Raw genomic sequence first — 22,914 nt, 5'->3', positions numbered from 1 at the left:
TCACTGTCACCTAAAAAAAGTGATGCATTGTGGGATATTTCAATGTCAGCCTGCATGTAACTCCTTGAACCAGTACCCCTGAGCCAGGCGCTCAGTTAAAATTCAAATAAATGTCCAGTTAAGCATTGCAACATGTTTCACTTAATGTGTTACAGAGTTAGTACCACTGCACAAGTGCGTCCCCTTTATTCGCGAGTCAATAAAACACAAGACTTGTGGAGACATTCAAGGTAGGGAAACTTACTAGCTGTTTATAAGCTCCCCATAGTTAGCTAGGTATAGCTTACTGTAGTTAGATAAGTAAATTGTCAACTTTCTAGAAGCATTTAGCTACCTAGGACTCTTGTGCCCTTTGTTATCCATTAGAAAACAATATCACATTTCTAGGTCTTATTTCTTTTATCACCCCCGATGCACGAGGTGCTCATAGAGCTCATATACTACTGGTGTCTGGATGAAACATGTAAGGTGTATCTACTACTCCTAGTAATGAAGAATACTTATTAAGGCACTGATGGTCACTGTTTATTTCAGGAGTCATTTTAACTCAACTCCAGTGACCAATGCAGCTAACTTCACTGGACGTGAAAATGCCAGAAACCGTGTCTGGGGTCTGGCACAGAGAGCATTTCGACAGTCTACCTGCCGGACATTGAAATCTCCAAGAGTAGGTCTGAAATGGATTTTAGGACCAGTGGGTCTCACTGTCTCTGCACGACTTTTTGGCAATGTTGCATATTGCCACCTAGATGTAAATAACAATGGTCCAGAAGAATTTCCAATCAAAGAAACTGTGGCAGAGTTCAGTTGGGAGGTCCTATGGGAATTTGTCAAACCTCAGCTCCTTGCCCTTATTGGGGCCGTTGTGGTAAGTAGCATGACACAAACAGCATGTCATAGTGTTGATGATATACTTTGCAAAAGAAGTCACTCTCACTATCATACTTTGATATCAATAAATTACCTCATAGGCTGTATGACATAGACTATCAACTCTAATCTAGCCTACTTTATAATCATGACTAACATTTTGTTCTTTAGCTGGCTTTTGGTGCTGCCGTCTTGAACATTGAAATACCACTAATGTTGGGGGATTTGGTAAATGTAGTTGCCCGCTACATGAGAGAGCATACAGGGAACTACATGACAGAGATTAGGAGTCCTGCTCTGAAGCTGCTTGGGTTGTATGGTCTCCAGGTACGTGCTTTTGGAACATGTCAGATTTTATGATTTGACACATTTAATCTGCATTGGACTAATGTGTTTTTATTTGCAGGGTCTGCTGACCAGCGGTTACATAATTCTGCTGTCCAGGGTAGGAGAAAGAGTGGCATCAGATATGAGAAAGTCCCTTTTCGCCTCTTTACTCAGGTAATACAACAGCCTAAACATAGTCTAAAATATTGGTATGTCTCTATATCAGGGTGTGTCAAACATGCAGGCCCCCAGGACAGAATCAACCTGCCAAAGGGTCCAATCAGGACCACTGGATAATTTATGAAAAGTTGAATCATGAAGAAGTAAAATACCACGTTATTGTTCAGTTCCAAAATTCACTGTCCTTAATGTACTGTAACTGTAACGCACGTGTCCAGTACACTGACAGAATGTGGTGATTTTTGAAATTGCAGTTATTTTTCTAAAGACATCTCAGGCTGTTGAATGTCTGTTTTGTAAATGGGATGATTCCTTAATTGTGAATGTTTTCAGAATGTATTTGTACTTTTCACTAAAAGAAAGGTAGAAATGTGAAAATGTTATTTATTATGACATGGTTTTACTGGTCCGGCCTCTCTGAGATTTATTTGGGCTGCATGTGGCCCATGAACTCAATTGAGTTTGACACCCCACACAATTCACAGGAAGTAGTACTAGTTATTCCTATTCTCACAAGATTTAATTTGTTTGTTTCAGGCAAGATGTTGCCTTCTATGATGCCAATAAGACAGGCCAGATTGTGAACCGTTTAACTGCTGACATTCAGGAGTTCAAGTCTTCCTTTAAACTAGTCATCTCTCAGGTATGCCGGATTAAATGTCAGACTTGTCAGACCAAGGGACACTGTTTAAGATTATGTGTTCATTTAGCTGTTTTTTTTTTTTATATCAACAGGGCTTGCGGAGTGCCACACAGACAGTTGGGTGTTTTGTGTCCCTCTATGTCATCTCCCCCAAACTCACTGGTATGATGGTTGTGGTTCTGCCCTGTCTGGTGGGAGCAGGTGCTCTAGTTGGTTCATTTCTACGCAGGCTGTCCCGCATGGCTCAGGATCAGGTAAGGGCAATAGTTACTTGGTGGATCAAAAAAATAGATTAATTAACTAATTCTTATGTTACTTAACCTTTGTGGCTTATTGCTATTTTGACTTTCCTTTTGTGTGTGTGCTTGTGTTTCTTTCTAGGTGTCTAAAGCAACAGGGGTGGCAGATGAGGCACTTGGCAACGTACGGACAGTGAAAGCGTTTGCTATGGAGGAGCGAGAACTTCAGTGAGTGAAGTTGTACATGCATTACTACAGGACTTACTGAATTATTATTATTGTTGATAAAGACCCAGACACAATATTGTCATCTGTGTTTCAGGTTATATGCCCTAGAGGTGGACAAATCTTGTGAAATAAATGAATCTCTTGGCTCAGGAATAGCTGTTTTTCAAGGCCTATCGAACGTTGTCTTAAACTGTAAGTGTGTCTTCAATGGGCCTACAGAAAATGGATTGGTTTGCATCTTTTGTAACACCATAGTTTTTAAATTATGCTGTTTTCTCACTTTTTGAACAGGTATTGTACTAGGGACCATTTTTGCAGGTGGATCTTTAATGGCTGGAGATGAAATGTCTCCAGGTGACCTTATGTCTTTCCTGGTGGCCTCCCAAACCGTTCAGAGGTAAAGATATATGATGTTTTTGTAAAAAATCTGTAGCAATGCTAATCCAACAAAGGGAATAGATTAATGTTGTCCTTCTCTGCTCAGGTCTTTGGCAAGTATCTCTATCCTCTTTGGCCAAGTAAGTTCAGGCACTTTAAATATCAATTACAAAAGTGTTAGAAATATAAGCATTTTGTCTTTTCGATCTAGTCTACTCACACTTTACATGTGAGTTAGGGTATTAAATAGTAAATTTTTCTTTCTCACTTAATTTTTCTAGATGGTGAGAGGCATCAGCTCAGGTGCCCGTGTTTTTGAGTATTTGGCTTTAGAGCCCACCATCCCACTGACCGGGGGAGGTCGCATCCCATACAATTCTCTTGTTGGAAGAGTTGACTTCATGGACATCTTTTTCAGGCAAGAAGCCACCATAATGATACACATGATACACAAACCACCATACACACTATGAGACATACACAGCAGGGGGTGCTATTTTCCTGTCTTTCTCTCTCCAAAGTTACCCTACAAGACCTGGCCACCAGATCCTGAAAAACTTCAACCTCACACTACCTCCCAGTAAGACTATCGCTATCGTTGGGGAGTCAGGAGGAGGTATGTGTCCCACCATCTCCTGCTGATGCAGTCATTCTGCATATACTGTACACATAAGGCAAATAATCAACAATTACATACTGATTACATTATTCAAGGAAAGACAGTCAATATGGCATCTATGCCTGATATAATACAAGACTCATAATTTCTTAGGAAAGTCCACTGTTGCTTCCTTGCTGGAGCGTTTCTATGACCCCATCGGTGGTGTGATCATGCTGGATGGGCTCGACATCCGGACCCTCGACCCCTCCTGGCTCAGAGGGCAGGTCATTGGTTACATCAATCAGGTACATTTGAAGCAAGGAGACTGCCTCTCCGTGTAAATGAACATCACAAGTCTCCCTCTGTAGAGAGACACCTGTGTCAGCTGAAAAGAAAAACTAGCATTTTGCTCAAATTCTTTTTCTATCTTTTCTAACCCCTCTCGCAGGAGCCTGTGTTGTTCGGCTGTTCCGTTTTGGAGAATATTCGCTTTGGGAAGCCTGAGGCAACTGACGCTGAGGTCATCAACGCTGCCAAGCAAGCCAATGCTCACCGCTTCATCACAGGCTTTCCAGAGGGATACAACACCGTGGTCGGTATGTGTGGGTCTGCAACTAAGGCCTTTGATGTGGTCAACAAACAGTGGTAGTCTGTGGAGAAAGGGTGTATCGTCGTGGCCATATCGTTTTGGCAATGATAAATGTGTTTTGCGAAGTTTGCTGGTTCAGTATTTGAAGAAAATGTTTTCACATGTTTCTAGAATACTGTAATCACAACAAGGCACATTTCATATTTTTTAAAGATTTTTTGGGGCGAAGATTTTCAATATATGCAAATAGTCCCCTCTTTTACAGCAGTCAATCTGCTCTTAAAATACCATCAGAATGATAGTGATTTCACCTATGAATTGATGATTTTCACCTTTGCTTAAATAGCGATACTACATCTGTGTTGTGTAGTTTCAAATATGCCGTATTAGTTTGCTTAGGAAACGACTGTCTCATTTACACTTTAAATCACACTAGACAGACACCAGTGTAACTGCAGTGATGGTGGCTACAGGACACATTTCTAAGGTGTAAGGTACCTCTTCTAACACACAAGACAGGTGTTGTCAACATCTACAACATAGGCCTATAGCATTGGTAGCAATCTTTAGAGAAATATTTAATAAAGCAAAGACATGATGAGTGAGTATGATACATCAAGGGAGGAGGTTGATTGAGATTTGGGCTCCGAGACATTATTCTGCCAGACATACAATAGATATCTTGGATCAGTGCAGTAAGGCAAATGCAAGCATCTTATTGACAGTCTCCATGCATTAGCCAAGGACAAAACAAGACTACTTTATTGTGTTAATTAGGTTGCATTAAAAAAGGAGACAATGACAAAATGATCTCTGCTCCTACAAACAAGTTCTAGTTATAGTAGCATACTTTCAAGTCAGTGTGTAGTTCTGATGACCATACCAAGACTCGTCCTTCTTGAAAAGCATCAAACCCTCCAGTGTCTATTTTTGTTGTTGTTGCCATTGTTCTGTGAGAAGCCTTTAAAAAAGAAAACTAGTCACAGTCACTGTTGAGTTGTCGTTCTTAGAGGCAAACTGATCAACTACATCCTCATACATCAGGACAACATTTGTAGACTCACTACTGCTCATCTGCAAACCAGGACACTGTCCCCTGTCTTCTTCTTGTTTCTATGAGCCACATGACAAGGATGGTCACAGAACTTGACTTCTTTTATTGAGCCATCTTATTACGTACCACATACATACTTTCTTGTATCCACATACTAATAACATCATTATGTACTATACATGTTATAGCACAATACATTACACGCTGTGTACATGTAAACGGTACTGTGTAGATTTCACACACGGTCAATAAGATGCTTGATGTCTTAATGCATTGATCAAAGTTATTGTAAGACTTATGTTAGACAAATGTAAGTCTTATTGTCATTGTGGGAAATCACAGTGGTGTTTAAATGTACACAGAGGAAACACAGTTACATTTACAGATGAGCAGTTATGATCCCATGGATGCCACTCAGGTGTTTGAGGATGTGGATGATCAGTTTGCCTCAACTTCTAAGGAGAATGTCAACAGTGAATGGGACTTAAGTTTTTTTTTAAAGGATTCTCATATAACCAAGGCATAAGAACAGCATACTAGAGTTTGATGGTTTTTAAGCAGGACAAGTCTTGGTAACAGCAATCAAAACTAGATACTCATAGGAAAGCACAAGTAAGCCACTAACCATTTCTAGCTTGTTTGTGAGAGCCTTTTGTCATTGGCTTCTTTATTTTGTACTCAATCTTATTAATACAACGAGACGAGACATGACAAACACACGTGTTTCGGTTGGCCCCACCAAATCTCACTCCAAGGTTTTTTGAAAAGTTGGCATCCCTGCAATTGTGTTTTTTATCACAATGTTAAATGAGCAAAAAGTTCAGTTTTGCATTTGTTGACGCTTGGAACTCTACGTTGTGATAACATTGAGAGCAGAAGGTTTGTCCTCCATAGTAGTAGAGCTGCCCATAGTCAGCACAGAAGCCAGATATTAGTACAGAAACGGGCCCATAAGGTGGATAGTGAGCTATATTTACCAAAGGCAGTTTGCTTTTTCCCTGCGGGCACCCAGGTGAACGTGGGGCAACTCTGTCAGGGGGACAGAAGCAACGGATTGCCATTGCTCGTGCCCTGATCAAGAACCCCAGCATCCTGGTGTTGGATGAGGCCACCAGTGCCCTTGATGCGGAGTCAGAGCGTGTGGTACAGGAGGCTCTGGACAGGGCCACTACAGGCCGGACCGTACTCATCATTGCCCATCGCCTCAGCACCATCCAGGGAGCTGACCTCATCTGTGTCATGAGCAACGGCCGCATCGTAGAGGTGAGATTGCAGCAACAGACGGACATATTTATCCTGTGTGTGACTGCACAGCCTTTTTTTTCAAGAGAATTAAGGACTTTAAATACAACTAGAGAGGGTACAATTTCTGGGGAATTTGTGGGGCGTGCTTGCCTCAGTTGCAGATGGGTGCGTTTTTTTAACTTAAATTGTACAAGTCATATTTGGGTAATTAAAATAAGCATGCATACTTATTATGTATGAAGATTACATACATTCAAAAGTAGACATTTGTTGCTGCTCATTTACACTTCTAAAATAATGTGTGTAATGAAATAGTCTACTGTTAGCCCTGCATGTTTTCAGATGTTTATCTGCTCCAAATGACTGGGTTGTCAAATCAGAAGTTGATAACCTGTCACTATAAGGTGACTGCTGCTGTTGCTAGCCAAACTTCACTAAGGGGATTGTTTGAATGCGCTGGAAATTAAAAACGTTTCTTTATGTATATTTGAGTCCACACATTCGTAGATATAGCCCTGTGTTTCAACTATATGGAAACATTGTAAGGTCGAACGGATTAAATGAGCGAAAACGAGACACAATTCCCCCTCATCTGTCCATATGAGAAATGCCTATGGCAAGCTTACTGTACTACTAGTTCTAGCGCAGGGCATGTTAGTCGTTTTCACAAACAGATTGACATAAAGTTTAGGCTGTGGCATTGAAGACAGCGACGCACCACACAAGCTCGAATTTAAATACATTATTTAATGTGACATTACTTACTGTACATGCAAGTCTTGAATTGCTTAAATGTATGATGCTGCAAGTACACCATGGCACGATACTTGCTGAGCAGCATGTCGTATCTATGCACGTCGTATCATCGTTGTTAAGTGTGCTGACGTTGTGACGCACTGAGGGACCTCAGTCTGCCACACAAGGCACTTTTTGCCACAAAAAAGTTGTAAGCTCCTATCGAGGGGGGGGGGGGATAATAATACATAAAGAATAAATATATATGTGACAGAACAAAGGTTTTTATTATTATTATAATAACAATTATTTCAAACACCACAAGTTTTGTCCCTCATAACCAAACAGTTTACTTATTGTAATTACAAGTGGCCAACTCTAACCATTTATTGTTTTTGAAGGCGGGATCTCACTTGGACTTGCTGAGCAAAGGAGGACTCTATGCAGAACTGATCCGTAGACAAAGAGCAGAGGAAAAGAAATGATTGACCAGGCACACTGTACACATCAACTGATGTCTGTAACGCATTTGTGTAACATGTCCAATTTTCCCCCAGAAATCAGAATAGTCATGAAAAAAAGATGTAAATGTACTGTAATTTTTTTAGTTTAATTTAACTATGATTCCATTTAATACATCTCAACATGTATGAGTGGGCCAACTGGATAATGTCTTGCAGCCAAAGGCTGCCTTTATTGCAACATGTTTAGATCTTGAACTGATTGAGTACTGTTTTAGCAAGGTTATTTTGATGCTAGACATGTAAGTAACTATGATCAATTAAATATTTTATCATTGTTCTTTTACTTTGTATTCAATATAAAATAGTGTGTTAATGTTGCTAGAGGGGTACTGGCATTGGACAGATTATTACAACCTATAGGCTACTCATTTAGCTAAATCCATAACAGGATTACACTGGCTGGGAAGACTATTGCTAGTTAAGAGTAATTTGCTGATAAGTAATTGTAATTGTTGATAAACAATCATTAGACCAAACGTATGCTTTTGTTTCCCTTTAGGAATTTGGGCAAAGTGGGTGGTAATTTTGATTTGCCTGTGTTGCAATTCCTCATTTGGCCTTTAGGTGACCATGGTGTTAGTTTAACTATCAAATCAAGCCCTGCTTGTTGGAACACTGCAGCTAGCTAGCCCTAGCCGTTTACCTAGCTAGCTATCTTAACGTCATCATCACATCATCCCAACCCCTGGCTAGGGTGGCATTTCATCACTGTTAGCTAGCTAGCCGAAGTTAGCCTCTCTGTCAAAAATGCAGAAGTATGAGAAGCTCGAGAAAATTGGAGAAGGTAAGCGCATCTGTAGCCGTTTTAACGCCATCACATTGTTTCTGAAAAGCTTATTGCCATCTCACCTAAGCCTACTACTAGCTAGCTCGCAAGATAAAGTAGCTAGTGTTGCTACTTGTTCTGTAGCAAGCTGACAATTATATATGCCATAGTTTGCTAGCTATTGAATTAATGAAGACATACATCTAGATATAATTACATTTGGTAAACACTAGCTAAAGTTTTACATTAAGATCGAGCGAATAGTACATCTAGTTTGTTAGATTGTAGTTTATGTAGTTAGCAAGCTAGGCTAAATGGAGCCTAGAGCTAGTTAGCGTACATTCAATTATTAATTCGTGCTTCCATCATTTGCAGGTACATATGGCACTGTTTTCAAAGCTAAAAACCGAGAGACACATGAAATTGTAGCTTTAAAAAGAGTTAGACTGGATGACGACGACGAGGTATGTTCTTGCATTTATTGATACTTTTATTGATACTATTATACTATAGCTAGCCTAGCTAGCTAGTAGTGCAACAACTTTGCGATCACTTCAAATGATCATCCTACTTGATTCTTTTAGGGAGTTCCTAGTTCTGCCTTGCGAGAGATTTGCCTTCTGAAAGAGCTAAAACACAAAAATATTGTCAGGTATGTGTGCTGTACCCATTGCCATAGCCGGCATTTAAGAGTGTCAACGTGCTTATTTGCCAACTCGCTGGTTACGGATCTCTATAATTGTTGTGCAGTTTGTGGTAGGACTTTTTAGAAGTAAACTAACAGGCCTGTATATTTGTCCTATATTATGTCTATGGTGTGAGGACCCATCAGTATGTTTCTTTCCAAAACCACTGGGATTATGCTTAAATGTGTAATTTCTCGTACTAACATACCGTCTCCCATAGGTTGCATGATGTCCTGCACAGTGACAAGAAGCTAACCTTAGTGTTTGAATATTGTGATCAGGTGAGGAATGCTCAATGCTTACAGATGCTAGTCTAGTGTTGGATTATACAAATAGTTTATGTATTCCTTACATAATTATTTGGGTTGGGTTTATATTGTAATGCTACAGGATCTAAAGAAATACTTTGACAGCTGCAATGGAGATTTGGATCCGGAAACTGTCAAGGTGAGTTTTTGCCATAGGACAAGTTAAGATGAAACATCAAATTCCTTGTTTGATTCAGATATTCAGCCCTTGTTTAGGAGCTTGATCTCAGTTGGATCGACTGTGTCATTGTCTATTGTGTGTTCCTCCCTCCATACTTGTTCAGTCGTTCATGTACCAGCTGTTGAAGGGCCTCGCCTTCTGTCACAGTCGGAATGTACTCCACAGAGACCTGAAGCCCCAAAACCTCCTCATCAACAGAGTAAGTCCACAGTCGGTGGGTTTTCGTAACAGAGGAATGGGACAGTCTCTGTTAACAGGAATGTTCAATAAAATGTTATCATAACACAATGTGCAGGGACATATGCAATTAAAGGAGGGATGCGGCTTCACCAAAACCAGTATGGGGCATAAAATGAACACAGGATACGTAGCAAGACAAAATGTTGTAATATAATGTAGCTAAATGTAGATACTCTTAGAAATAGCTAAGAGATATCATTGTATGCATGTATGGAGGTTGTTTCTTCCTGTTCCTAACCCATAAGTCCTAATACATTTTCCACAGGAAATAGCTAAACTAAGGTCTGTGTTTAAGACAAGTTTCTTAAAACCATGTGCACTGTTTTAGTGGGGGAGGGGCAATCATTGTAAAAGTTAATTTCTTCATGAAAAGGAAAATAAATGAAATTGATAATAATCCATAGGATTATCTGTTAGAAACACAGACAAACTATGTGGTTTCACACAACTGACTTAGTTTCTTTGTTGGTTTATTATAAGGGCTTATTCAGTGCTTAATGAATAAGCCAAAGAGTTGATGAGAATGTAGGCCTAAATGGAAAATAATGATGCATCTTAATTTTCTAAGGCCTGATGTGTTAGTAATTCTCTTGGTGATTGTGTCCCTGTAGAATGGGGAACTGAAGCTTGCTGACTTTGGCTTAGCTCGAGCCTTTGGAATACCAGTGAGGTGTTACTCCGCTGAGGTAAATATTAAATGCGCTAACTAGCGGTTAAGGGTCTCATTCACTATTGACACAGGTCAGTGATTTCTTGTGATATGTCTCTGTCCAGGTGGTGACGTTGTGGTACAGGCCTCCAGATGTACTTTTTGGTGCTAAACTGTATTCTACCTCCATTGACATGTGGTCTGCCGGATGCATATTTGCAGGTATGTTTTACTAGTGCAACATTTCTCCTCTAGTATACACATTGTCAGCTGCAGATGTAGGCCTAACTCCTTTCCCACCTGATAAAGAGCTTGTCTTGTCACCTTTACATGTTTAATGATGTTAATTCCCAGTAGTATACATGGCTTATGCTGGCCTTAATGAGATGCTTCTATTCAGAGCTGGCGAATGCTGGAAGACCTTTATTCCCGGGTAATGATGTGGACGACCAGTTGAAGCGGATCTTCAGATATCCTTTCTTCAATCTGTGAGATTGATGTCATGTTTAGATGTCTGTACAATAATATGTCTTATTTTTAGAATAGGATCACTATGAGAACCCTTTGATAGAATATTGTTTTGTTAGGTCCATTTGACCAAAATGTTGATGTTTTAGTATTGATCTTGTAACAAATTGAATGTTTCATTTAGAGAATTCCACAGTTTTTCCACCTGTCACACCAGGACTTCTCTACTTCCTCACTGGTTGTTTTTTACTTTGGTGTTTGCTCTTCCTTAATGCTGTGTCACATTGTTGGGTACACCAACTGAAGAACAATGGCAGACAATGACAAAGCTCCCAGATTACAAGGTATACCACTGTTGTTCGCCTTTAAACTTTATTCTGGATCATTTTTATACGAACTGGTGTTGGTAAACAGTTTCCTTTGACCTCATTTTGCCTACAGCCGTACCCGATGTATCCTGCCACCACTTCCCTGGTGAATGTTGTTCCTAAACTAAGTAGCACGGGGCGGGATCTGCTGCAGGTTAGTGTGGCCATCCCAATAGCTGTGGTGTGCCTACAGCAGGCAGTTCAACTTAGTCACCAGCAGGTGGAGCTACACAGAGGCTCTTCCCAATAGTGCTGGAATGCATTAGGTTTTAATGTTGTAATTTTACGCAACGCAACACTTACAATTTGCTTCTTTTAAACACAGAATCTGCTTAAATGTAATCCTGTCCAGAGGATCTCTGCCGAGGAGGCCTTGCAGCACCCCTACTTTGCTGATTTCTGCCCACCTTAGATGACAAAATATCAATGGGTAAACCTCAGCCATCAGCATCAACTCTCCTTCACTACATCTAGTTAACAGGACCGGTCACACTACAAGACCCATACTGCACCTGTGGAACAGACACTTCCCTAAATCCTCCTGTGCCTCCTTGTAGAACAACGTTTTCACAGCTCTGCAAGACATGGATTATGTTGATTCTGTTAACTAGCATGTCTTTCTACTCTTAGTCTGTTTCGATATGTTATTTGAAGACTATGGTTACAGGAACAGGACATATGTAGCAATGAACAAATCTGGACCTCATAGACAGTTGAAACCCGAGCCAGAACAGAAAACAAAGAAAGCATTATGAACAATTTTAAGTGAACTGAAGCATAGCAATTTGTTTAGAATGCTTCGCTATTTTGACAAATTACTTCTGATAATATAAAGTTGAATCATTAAACAGTTAGACAGACTTCCACTGTCCTTCATTATCATAAGGAGTTGATCTGTAGAAGGAGATTGTCAAGTGGACTAGGAAGCTTATTTATGTTTTGTTGTTGTTTCTGTTACCTCTCAGGCTTTGTATTTAGCTTTTTGTATTGTTTTAAGCACTTTGTATATGGCAGTTCATTTTTAAATGTTTTAGGTCTCACCCCTACTGACTATGTTGAACACTGAAAGATAAGTTCCAGTTTGGGCCAACCGATATGTTTTGAAAAGTGGACCATAAGCTTGAGTAATTGCTTAATATCTATTAATTATGTACATTTAACATCTTTATTGATCTAATGTCTTACAACTTTTGTGAACAGGTTGAAGAATTTCCACTGATACCTTTTAGAGCATGTAATAAAATTTGAGCCTTGTATTGGCTATGTTCTCTAGGTTATTTAATTGTGAGAAATGGTTTGCAAGCTCTGCCGTTGTTTTATTCCCGATAGTAAGTACTTTAGGCTTAAACGTAAAAAAAACTTGGTTTTACTAATAGTGAAATTATTTTTATTTTATTGATGTAGGGCACGAAAAAATAGAATGCATGTATTTATGGGTAATTGAATGTCTGCTTGTGTGTATTTGTAGTATTCTTTGTTGTATACATTATGACTTTTCATGAGTCGTGCTTCTTTGAATACTTAAATGAGACTCTAGAATCTTTCTCAAGGCACCGTTTATACATAATGCCCCCACGTATTTCTTTGTTTGGCTCTGTAGTGTCATTTTAGAAGACAACATGACATCTGCTCATCACAGTATTTCTCATGATGAAAAAATGTCCTCATCCTATTTAAGAAAAACTGCTGTATGACATTAGTTAAAACAACTTATCTTATTTTGAACGGAGTGAACTTTTGCACTTTCCTAGTATCAGTTTTTGGTAGGACTTGCAGTCTGTGTCAATTTAATTTACAATGGTTCAATATTCAATAAAATGTACACACATCATGGTGTGAAAATTATTTACCCAATGGCTCTGATATTCCATATTTAATAACAGTTGGTACTGAATTATAATGTCATTACTTTGACAAAATAGACATTGACATCTTAAATTCCCTTTGGGAACAATAAAGTTAATTGAATTGACATGTCTGGGAGAAGTTACTGTGTAGTCTTGGTAACAGAAATGTGAATGGACTGCTTACCGTGTTATACTGTAGTTCCTACAGTATGATGATATACCGTACAATTCCTAGAGAGAGAGGATAGGAAAATGCTGGTACAGTACAACCTTTGGCATCACCTTGCCATTTCAAACAACATAAGAACATTACACTTGATTAAGACAGGTTGTTAACTATTTAATGTTTACTTGAGTTCAGAGTTAAAATCACAAAGACTGCACATAGATTCATAGAGCCAAATGAAGCAAAACCCTGTTCCCAGAAGGCCACAGTACATCTTATGAGACGTATGTCTGTACGTGATCCCGGAAGATCCAGTTTTACTGGAAGTTACATCAAATCCCAACGCCTAAACACACTCTTTTCATTGGTTTGGTAGTCTTTACTCATTTGGAGACTTTCCATATAAATAAAGAGACCTTGTCACAATGCATAATCTCAGCAATTGTTAAAACTATAGTACATTTGTTTCATCTGGCTCCAGCATACCACATTCAAACATTACAAAGTCAGTAACATGTCTGAGAGTACATAAGGTGGGAATACACCATGGTCATGCAAGGAGGAATAGAGGTAGGTGCAATCATAATATGCACTGCAGGATTATGTTTGAACCATTGAACTGAAGTGTATAATGTTGTATTCTACCTGGAAATGATAATGCAGTGAACTATCCATTAAATATTGTTTGAGCTCACAATGTCTAACAATGTTACAACTCGATGGTCCTATTTTAGCTTTGACTACTGCATGAAGTGGACTCAGTTATGCTGTTGTTTGACTGGCAGTCAGAGAGTAGAGAAGGGTCATGTAGACAGCCTTGTGTAATTCATGAAACATAATGACCCAAATCAAATGTTACTAACATTTGTATGACTCATATTTTGTCTGCAAACATGCAAGAGAATAATATAATAAATTGTCGTAAAGTATAAATAATTGTAGGGAGCTTGGCTGTCCTATCAACAGTGGTGGTAGCTGTATGCCTACAGCACTGCCAAGAGGCTAGGATGGAACACAATCAAAATCTAGACAATAAAACAAGAACAATTCAGATCATTGTAACACATGGTGCACACTGTAATTCATAGACCAGCAGACCATTTCACTCTCCGAATTGTTTTGGATCAGAATTGACAATGAATACCCCAATGATGTCAAATTGCCTTATTTGCGTTGACAAAAATCGTTTTTAAATGAATGCATTTATTGCTCACAACAGGACAACACTGATAAACCGGATTTTCAAACACTCCTGAAAAGTTTAAATTTTTTGGCTCATTGCGATGTTCTCTTCCCAGACAATGCTGAAATAAGTGTACATATTTACATGGTGTACATGGTATAACCAGTGTCAATAAGGTAGTCATGATCATAGACGGTCATTGGCTTGGGAGCAATGGCTGATCTCCTAGGCTTTGTGCTTCACATCAACAGTCATCTAATACACAGACAAAAGAATATTAAGTCTAAAATGTTACCAAAACTGCACTTCAATATTAACATAGTCAAAAGATAAAACAACTGGAGTCAGTTCTCTGAAATGATAAATATGGAAAAAGAGAAATTAGACACAGTAAAGTTGTGTACATAGGATGATGGTTAAATATATTGTTTATTATATTTGATCATTTATACATCACAAACTGTGTCATTTAAGTTGTATTACATGTACTGGAATTCTAATAATGAGAGAATATAATGATGCCATTATACAATGCATTGCAGTGTTACAAACCAACTGAATAGAATGGGTGAAGTATGTTTTGAGGCAAGTCTCCTGCATCTCACAGAAATCTATTCAGTATTCGGTCCTCAAAATAAATTGAAACTGGAAGACACTTGCGGTCCACTAGGATAACTACACGTATTCAGGGCAACCCTTGGGGTAGGCTCTGTGTCATGAATGGCAAGCCAAATGCTAGCCCATCCAAATTCAAGTCCCAACAGCAGGAATGGAGAAACACTTTGATTTTCACTTCCAACAAATGTCTCAACGCAAGAGATATAAAGAATTTCTTCATGGCATTTGAGCAGGTATTTACAAATTGTTTCTGTCAAGAGAGAACATCACCTTGAAAACGTTTGTACTCCACTAATTTTAAATAGATACTACCACTTAGGAATTGTGCTAAAGAATGCTTTGCGGCTGAAAAGCCATGGTGGTAAGACAATATATATTTTAGCGACACCCGCAATGTCAAGTGAAAAGACATGTGCATCAACTGGCCTGATGCAGGAGGGGCCAACACAGCAGAAGGATAAATCCTCTCTTTTTCCATGATGGAAAAATCTATGCCTGATATTACAACACTAGCTCAGAGAGTGGGAGACCACAAATGTACAAACATTTCACCATTCAAGTGAAAAAAAGGGAAAAAAGTTGTAATTTCCGTCACACAAACTGTCCTTCCACCCTCTTCAAATATTCTGTACAACGTCTGGTTACTGTTTACCTTTTTCCCCTCAGAACTAAGAGGATTCTATATAAGAGGATTGAATAACTGGTTGTGTACATTCAACTATTTAAATAGAAAGGCAACAATGAAGTCAGCTGTCTATTATTAAGTAATTTTTTCCAGGTAAGATATTCTCATTTCACCAATGAGCCCCTAGGGAACATAGATCAACCTGGATGGCAGCATGATTTTGTTGTCCAACCAAATAGAATGAAAAGATTTTGTTAAGCTACCCATGGCTAGACACTTGGCATCCAGCACAGTGGCACTCCATGTGTAGTGACGTTGCTTGGATTTACGTTGAGAAATATTGAAATTTACTCGGCTGATTCAAACACTGTAAAGTCATTGAATTGAAGGACATGCCACAGAATGGAACGTAACAAATAGCGTTGTTGATGCCTTCACATGGCAGTTAAACCTGAGTTCTGTTTTGGAAGTGGTATTATTCTAATGGTAATATTATATTTATTTTCAGGCATTGATATAGTGTACTATTCTTTAGTCTACACTCTCCGTTGGTGTGTAATACATGTTTTTTTTCACAGTTTGCTGTCAAACCCATTTTTCACACCCACCCATCCCCTTTTTATGTCGTCAACAAGCAAATTCCTCAAAGTTTCCTAGAGTCGGGTGACGAGGTAACATGTTCGGCGTGTATCCGAGACTGTCCGAGTGACTCCGGAGGGTGTCACAGGTGCTCTGCAACACAAGGGGGAGGAAGGAGGGAGGAGGAGTTCAACCATATTAAGGGAAGGGTGATGGGAGTCACGATGAGAGGGTGATGGGTCACAGGAAAATATGGCAGGGAATGTGACAGGAAGAAAAACAGATGGGACACGTACAAAATTTAAATACGGGAAAATCACCAGGGCCGGGTGCACCAAAACACAATAAAAAAAGAATCATATCAATTTATAATAAGATGGCACAGCAACAATGGGTCAAACAAACGCAAAAGTATAATTATGGATGACCAATATGGACAGAAAAGTTCAAAGAACAATGATTGGAGATGAAATAGGATAGGGCGGGCAGTGCAAATGACAGGCAGGTCAGTATGTTTCAGAGGGTGTGGATGGAGTATAAAGAATAGGTGGGAAAGATAAGAGGATTATGACAAGAATAAAGGAGGGAAGGAGAAAAAAAAAACAACAAACATTTTTAGTCCTTGTCTTAGTATTGGTATGTTGAGTCCTGCATAATTATCGACATCCAAATACATTCATATCATACTGTACTGTATGTCTGCGTACATCTAATGCCATTTTTGGTTGTTTCAGTTGATGTTGCTGAGGTGTGGATCAGATAAGCAACAGCCATAGATGGGGTGTAAAGTAGCTCTGTTCCAGCAGACAAAGAACCATTTGCAATAGTGCAAACGTACTGCATGCAACCCAGTGATGACATCACAAAGGAATGCATCTAGTGATGTTATTGGGCACAGCTCCAACTCAATGACCCTACGTAGTACATGGTAGTCTGTGCTGCGGGAAAGCAAGAAGATAAAAACAGCTTTTGTTGTGCTATTTAAGCCAAATCATATATATGTTTGTTTGTTTTTCTCAGGAAACTGCATTTACCCTAAAGGAAAGAAAACAGCTTAATTATTCAGTTGAAGCAATCGTGTAGAGGCTATTTGTACAACCCTCAACAGGGAGAGAATCCAACCAACACATTCTGTTTTTATAGGCCAAGGACCTCTGAAGACATTTCACACAGGAAATTGAAAGTCAGTCACTCTTAAGAATTGGCTCAGAAAGCTTCATACCTCGCCACCACTACTACTTTCAATACAAAGTAGCTTTAAGAGTTTCTCACCAAACCAGCACTTTGGAAGTATTGCTCACCAGAAAGGAAATTATGTATGAAATGATCCCAAGAATGGCTGAAAAAGAGGGACAGTATGGGAAGGAGGAACTATTATCAATGGGGTTGCTACCTGGGGGCATGATTAGGCGTGACACCAGGGCTGGTTGGGTTCTCTGGAAACTCCTGGAATAGACATGATGAAAAGAAAGATGAGGGTGACTGAAATGAAAATAAAAACACAATGCAGAGCTGATAAGTAGAGCAGTAATGCCCCCACGCAAGTTATGCACAGTTGCATGGGAACAGCCTTTCTGCGGCTGTGTATGGGAGTGCGCTAAACACTAATATTTAAGTCAGATGTTGTTACCTCTGATAGTACCTCAGCTATTTGGTTTCAATTCCAGATAGTACAAAACCATGGTTGGTCACTTTTGCCTGGCTCTTGTGTATAATAATTATTTGCTTTACAACAACCAAATCATTTGGTTTCCCAATATGCCCTTGATTTCAACATTGTGAAAGTGGAGAGGTGAATGAATTTGCAGAAGAGAAAAAGATTGTGATGTACTTTTTTTTCTTCAAATAATGGATGATCACATGACATGAGTGGAAACCCTGTCCATCTGGATCTATATGACATTATTTCTTGTTTCTTTGTACGTTGTTTGGATGATTTCTAAAATAAGTAGAACCTCTAAAATAAATTGTTAACCACCAAAACCAGTCAAAGACACTGAATACTTTCCATATGTTTTGTAGTATGTACAACTAGAGCCTGTTGGAAAGTTTGAGCTGAGTCGCTCAAATGCATCCCAGACATCTCTCTGACCTTGTCTTCCACATCAGCTAACGTGCCAGACTCCAAAACTGAAGCAACCAGGCATGCAAAGAACTCATGCAGAAACAGAAACCCAAGCCTTTTCAGTACCTTAGATGGATGAAACCTGTCTACAGTCAAATTAATACTAAGATTCCATATCGAACGTGGGTGATGAAAAAGGCTTGAGTTTCTGTTTTGTTACATCTCAGGTACAAACCAGTTCATTTTGGGAGGTTCCATTTACCAGATTGTCGCTCTGACAACGCCGGGGTCGCTTCTTGTTTAGGAAGTAACCCAAAACCTTATCCTTAAACACCTAAATGTGAGAAAATCAAATTACAACAAAACACATACCAGTTATTTAGCAGGAATCATAAATGTCAAACATTTGTAGAACATCTTTGGAACTTCAATGTTTTCCCATGCACATTTTCATACCGGTATAGATAAGAATACATACGTTGCACTATATTAGGCTCTAGGCTATGATACACAATTAAGAAAAACACATTACCTCATACAAGTAGTCAAATATTTCCAGTATTGTTAAAACACTGGCTCCAATAAACAGTCCCATCTGGCCACCAATGTCACCTGGACAGATGGGCGACGGAGGGTGAACGGATGTGGACAGGTAATGAATGGCACATTGCACAAAACCATTCCTGACACTGTCACCTTCACTCAAGTGTGTTTTACAGTCAGCTTAGCAGGACTGTCAGAAGCTGTCTTTCCAGCCTCAGCGTGACATCTGACTCACGCTAGTGCTGGTTTCAGGTGCAGTCGGTTATTTAAATACATTTAAAAAAACATGCGGCTAAGTTACCGGGGGTTTCTAATGAGCAGCCCTGGGAAGGTTTAGTTATCAGTCAACGTGGAGTGTCTGCTGTTCAGGTTCATGACTCCTGGCTTTCTGAAGGGTGAATCTTAACTTACCCAGTAGCCCGGCGATTTCATAAGCCTTCTTCTGTTCAATCTTCTCATAATTCAGAGCTTCAAAGAAGATGTCCATGACCAATAAGTTTTCTCTGGAATGAAAGAATAGTCCAATACAATGTTGCCACTGGCCACCAGATTTGTGGTACATCTGCGTTCAAGTCAAGTCAAGTCAAATGTATTTTATCTCCATTTCAAGGGGAATCATGGAAGTCATGGCATGATTTGCTTTTCAGTAGAATGTAAAGTATGACATCTAGGGGTTTTGATGTGCTATGCCCCGAACCAACCAGGGTATCCAATACTACTTACCCAATGTATTGCTCAGTCTTGTTGAATTTCTTGGCCAGATACTTGGCAGAGGCCTTACTGGGAATCTTAACCATGGACAACTCCTTCCCATAGCGTGTCATGTTGCAGGGTGTCTCACACACACAGTAATCATTGTCTTTCTCCACCAAGAAGTCTATGAAGGACACCAGTGATACATAGATTCAAGTTTTTATTTATTCATAGGCCCACTTTCCCAGACATGGATTAAGCCTACTCCTAAAGTTAGAGAAATATTACATGAAGAGCTCCATTGAAAAAGGTTTTAGGCTAAGACTGGGCTTAATCCATGTCTGGGAAAGACAGATTGTTTATAAAGTTTTTAACTAGACAAAAAGGAGCGATGGTGTGATGTGATGGTGTGATGTGATGGTGTGATGTGATGGTGTGATGGTGTGATGTGATGGTGAGATTTTATGGTGTGATGTGATGGTGTGATGGTGAGATTTTATGGTGTGATGTGATGGTGTGATTTGATGGTGTGATGATGTGATGTGATGGTGTGATGTGATGGTGAGATTTTATGGTGTGATGTGATGGTGTGATTTGATGGTGTGATGTGATGTGATGGTGTGATGTGATGGTGTGATGTGATGGTGTGATGTTATGGTGTGATGGTTGGATGTGATATCGTTCTGTTTGATCTGAAAACTGTCGCCTCACCGAGAGCTGGGTCTGCACAGTCTTTATACTGCTCAGGTGTGCACACTGTTGAGGATCCTGCAGCACAACACAGACAAATGTTAATTCTCAAACATTTTCATCTTTACTAATAACATCTTGACACCCATCCTTCTATAGGGTCTAGTTACGTCTGACATGGCTACAATTACAATAAAACCAGACAAGAGACATTCTTTATTTGCTTGCTATCCACAAATGTATGTCTGTATGTGTGTGTATGTGTGTATACCGGGCATGTGGACCATCCTGCAGTTGCAGTTCTCCACAAGGTAGCGTGTCTCACAGTCGATGCGGCAGGCTGTGATGCTGTACGTGGAGAAGAACTCTGAGTCGATAGGAGTGGACTTGCAGTCTCCCCAGGGAGGGGGCAGGTACTGGAGCTGAGGAGAGGAGAACTGCCCTCAGCATCGACACACAGGGCCACGTCAATAACAGATGGAGTCAAGCCCAGCTCCCAGTCCAGTGCAAAGCCAAACAGAGAAGAGTACACAAGCAGACAAAAATGCTACAGAAACGTACCAAACACAATAAGGGCAAGGAGGCCATCTTTTGTCAGGTTTTTTAGATGTTTTTAGCATCTCTCATTCCAATTAGAATTGGAGATTGTATTTCTGGGAAAGACGGCTCACAGCAAGCAGACATCATGCAGAAAAATTGGTGCGGGTCTTAGCCCTGTGGAGAAAGCAGAGCACCATGGGGAAATGGAGGCTCAATATAGTCGTATCTACAATGTAACTTCAGACAGGACGCCACAATCAATGGAAGACATTATTTTAACCAACCCTGAGAATGTGATACAATATATTACAAGGTGAGGTTTTAAGATGAAGGAAATGAATATAGTTAAGAGGCTATTACACACCTTATACCAAACCATAACTACCACGACAACCTATCTAAGGAAAGTCAGACATGGTGAAGGCGTGGATTTGTGAAAATGAAAACCAAGTTGCAACGTGTGGGATGTTTTTAGTGGGTCATCACACTACATTGAATCATAGGGATAAAATGTAGTCTTTATAGAGATGGAACACATCTAAGTTTATGACATGTACATGTAGACTTTTATGTACTTACTACTCTGAGAGGTCACATTTGTTAAACCATGTAGTCTTTCTGCACTTAGCTAAAAGAGCAACTTGAAGCACATGTTCAAACTAAAACACTTCAAAGAAACCCTTTGGTCAATTTAGCTTAATTGGCTGCAACAGCATTTCTTCCTCCATGAGTTTCTTAGTCTCCTTATTAAGGATCTATTTACAGCAATTACTGGACTGTTGCCCCCTACCAATCACAGAAATAGCTTGTTTAAACAGAACACCAAAACTTTAAAATGCAATCAATTTGAGCAGGCTTTCACTCACTGCTCAAAGGGATACTAAATAGCACTTCACATTGTTAAAATTACCCAAGTATTGGTCCACCACAAGGTCTTCTAAATCTGACTATCACTCCTCATAACTTAATTTGCAGTCCTTAAGTTCCGAGCAACTAAGATAGTGCTGGTAAGATATGCGGTGGTGAGGAATTGCAAACTTGATGAGGTATTCATTGAAACACATCTCTATAGAGAGTGCTTTCCTCAGAGTGGATCATCAAACTAAATGAAACGTTGAGAAGACTTGTTGCATTAGCTAGATAAAAAGTATCTAAAAATGTTTTCCTGTTTAGATAGAAATGCCAAACATAAAACATTGAGAGCATGGTGAAGCTGGAAAGCGATGAAGACTTGGTTGGTCGGATTAGAAGGTATGGGGAACGTTAAGAACTATTCCAATGTGTTGGTGCCTATATTGACCAGGGATGGATAAAAGTTGAGAACATAGTTGCCACAGCCACATGAAGGGGGGTGGGGTGGAAGGGGGGAGGTCGATGGGGGTGTGAAGTGGATTGGCTCTCACAATAGCTTATGGCATGCAGCAAACCAGGGAACACACACAGTACGCTACCCGCTGCTCTTGGGTGGAAACAAATGTTTGGAAGCTGGGAGCGACCCCGAAGCCCAGCTCGTGGAGCTAAGGAGGCTCTGATTGAGAGTGAATCTGAACCATGTTACAGAATCCCAGACCATCTGAAACTCCCTCGGAGCACAGTACGGAAGGAGTTTTAAGGGGTTCGAAAAAACATTCAGTCATGTCCTCCTCATTTATGACTCAAATTTGGCTAGAAGAATTTAGTTAGTAGATTCTGCGTGTATCTGAACTGTGGCCAAATCTCATTAGTGCATCTCTCTGAAGGTCTGATGACGTAGCAATTAACCTTTAAGAGTGAGTGTTCCACTGATCTGTTCACAAAATATGTTTTATGGGACCACTTAAATTAAACGATGGTATGTATCTCAGGATTGAATCACTCAATTAAGATTTGTTGAGATGGAGTATGATAAATGATTCCTATTAGACCTAAATGACGGACTAATTCATTTGGATTGACGTACAGCATATAAACATGTCTGTATCCTGGCATTGATGGCAGTCTGAAAAACGGTATTCAAAATAACCAGTCATTTGTTACATACAAAGAACAGCATGACGTTGATTTATGGTTATGTACAGTTATGCTGGTCTTCATCAAACTGAAATTC

At 39.6% G+C, this 22,914-nt stretch overlaps 3 protein-coding genes across 13 annotated transcripts in view; 2 read left to right on the top strand and 1 right to left on the bottom strand.

Moving 5' to 3' along the window:
- The first annotated feature begins 43 nt into the window (after positions 1-43).
- abcb8 (ATP-binding cassette, sub-family B (MDR/TAP), member 8) lies at positions 44-7,887 on the top strand. Its single transcript, XM_062481096.1, has 16 exons — positions 44-230; positions 535-868; positions 1,042-1,197; positions 1,277-1,371; positions 1,915-2,020; positions 2,113-2,274; positions 2,402-2,487; positions 2,582-2,679; positions 2,779-2,884; positions 2,972-3,005; positions 3,147-3,283; positions 3,387-3,481; positions 3,638-3,771; positions 3,915-4,062; positions 6,122-6,372; positions 7,491-7,887. Exons 1-16 carry the CDS (start codon positions 133-135, stop codon positions 7,572-7,574), a joined length of 2,124 nt encoding a protein of 707 aa, XP_062337080.1. The 5' UTR covers positions 44-132; the 3' UTR covers positions 7,575-7,887.
- Positions 7,888-8,165: 278 nt separating this feature from the next.
- On the top strand, positions 8,166-13,110 carry cdk5 (cyclin dependent kinase 5). The gene is made up of 12 exons (XM_062481108.1): positions 8,166-8,397; positions 8,755-8,843; positions 8,964-9,031; positions 9,286-9,346; positions 9,456-9,512; positions 9,658-9,753; positions 10,406-10,480; positions 10,569-10,665; positions 10,844-10,915; positions 11,197-11,255; positions 11,353-11,433; positions 11,605-13,110. The coding sequence occupies exons 1-12, from the start codon at positions 8,361-8,363 to the stop codon at positions 11,689-11,691; spliced, it is 879 nt and encodes a 292-aa protein (XP_062337092.1). The 5' UTR covers positions 8,166-8,360; the 3' UTR covers positions 11,692-13,110.
- Positions 13,111-13,428: 318 nt separating this feature from the next.
- Positions 13,429-22,914, bottom strand: part of asic1c (acid-sensing (proton-gated) ion channel 1c) — a 64,760-nt gene continuing 55,274 nt past the window's right edge. For 2 of the 11 annotated variants that reach the window (XM_062481106.1, XM_062481097.1), the window contains exons 4-11: positions 20,560-20,710; positions 20,310-20,366; positions 19,629-19,782; positions 19,317-19,408; positions 18,895-18,974; positions 18,625-18,696; positions 17,691-17,779; positions 13,429-16,450 (exon numbers count right to left, since the gene is read on the bottom strand). In XM_062481106.1, the coding sequence (XP_062337090.1) occupies positions 16,372-16,450; positions 17,691-17,779; positions 18,625-18,696; positions 18,895-18,974; positions 19,317-19,408; positions 19,629-19,782; positions 20,310-20,366; positions 20,560-20,710 (774 nt within the window). In that variant the 3' untranslated portion in view covers positions 13,429-16,371. Of the gene's footprint in view, positions 16,451-17,690; positions 17,780-18,597; positions 18,697-18,894; positions 18,975-19,316; positions 19,409-19,628; positions 19,783-20,309; positions 20,367-20,559; positions 20,711-22,914 lie in introns of all 11 variants that reach the window. The other 9 variants (XM_062481102.1, XM_062481103.1, XM_062481098.1 and 6 more) reach the window with 8 other exon arrangements.

This window comes from Osmerus eperlanus, chromosome 16, assembly GCF_963692335.1.
Source record: "Osmerus eperlanus chromosome 16, fOsmEpe2.1, whole genome shotgun sequence".
In the NCBI taxonomy this organism is placed as follows: Eukaryota; Metazoa; Chordata; class Actinopteri; order Osmeriformes; family Osmeridae; genus Osmerus; species Osmerus eperlanus.
Note: the sequence above shows the minus strand (reverse complement) of the source record. Positions and strands in the feature narration are given on the sequence as shown.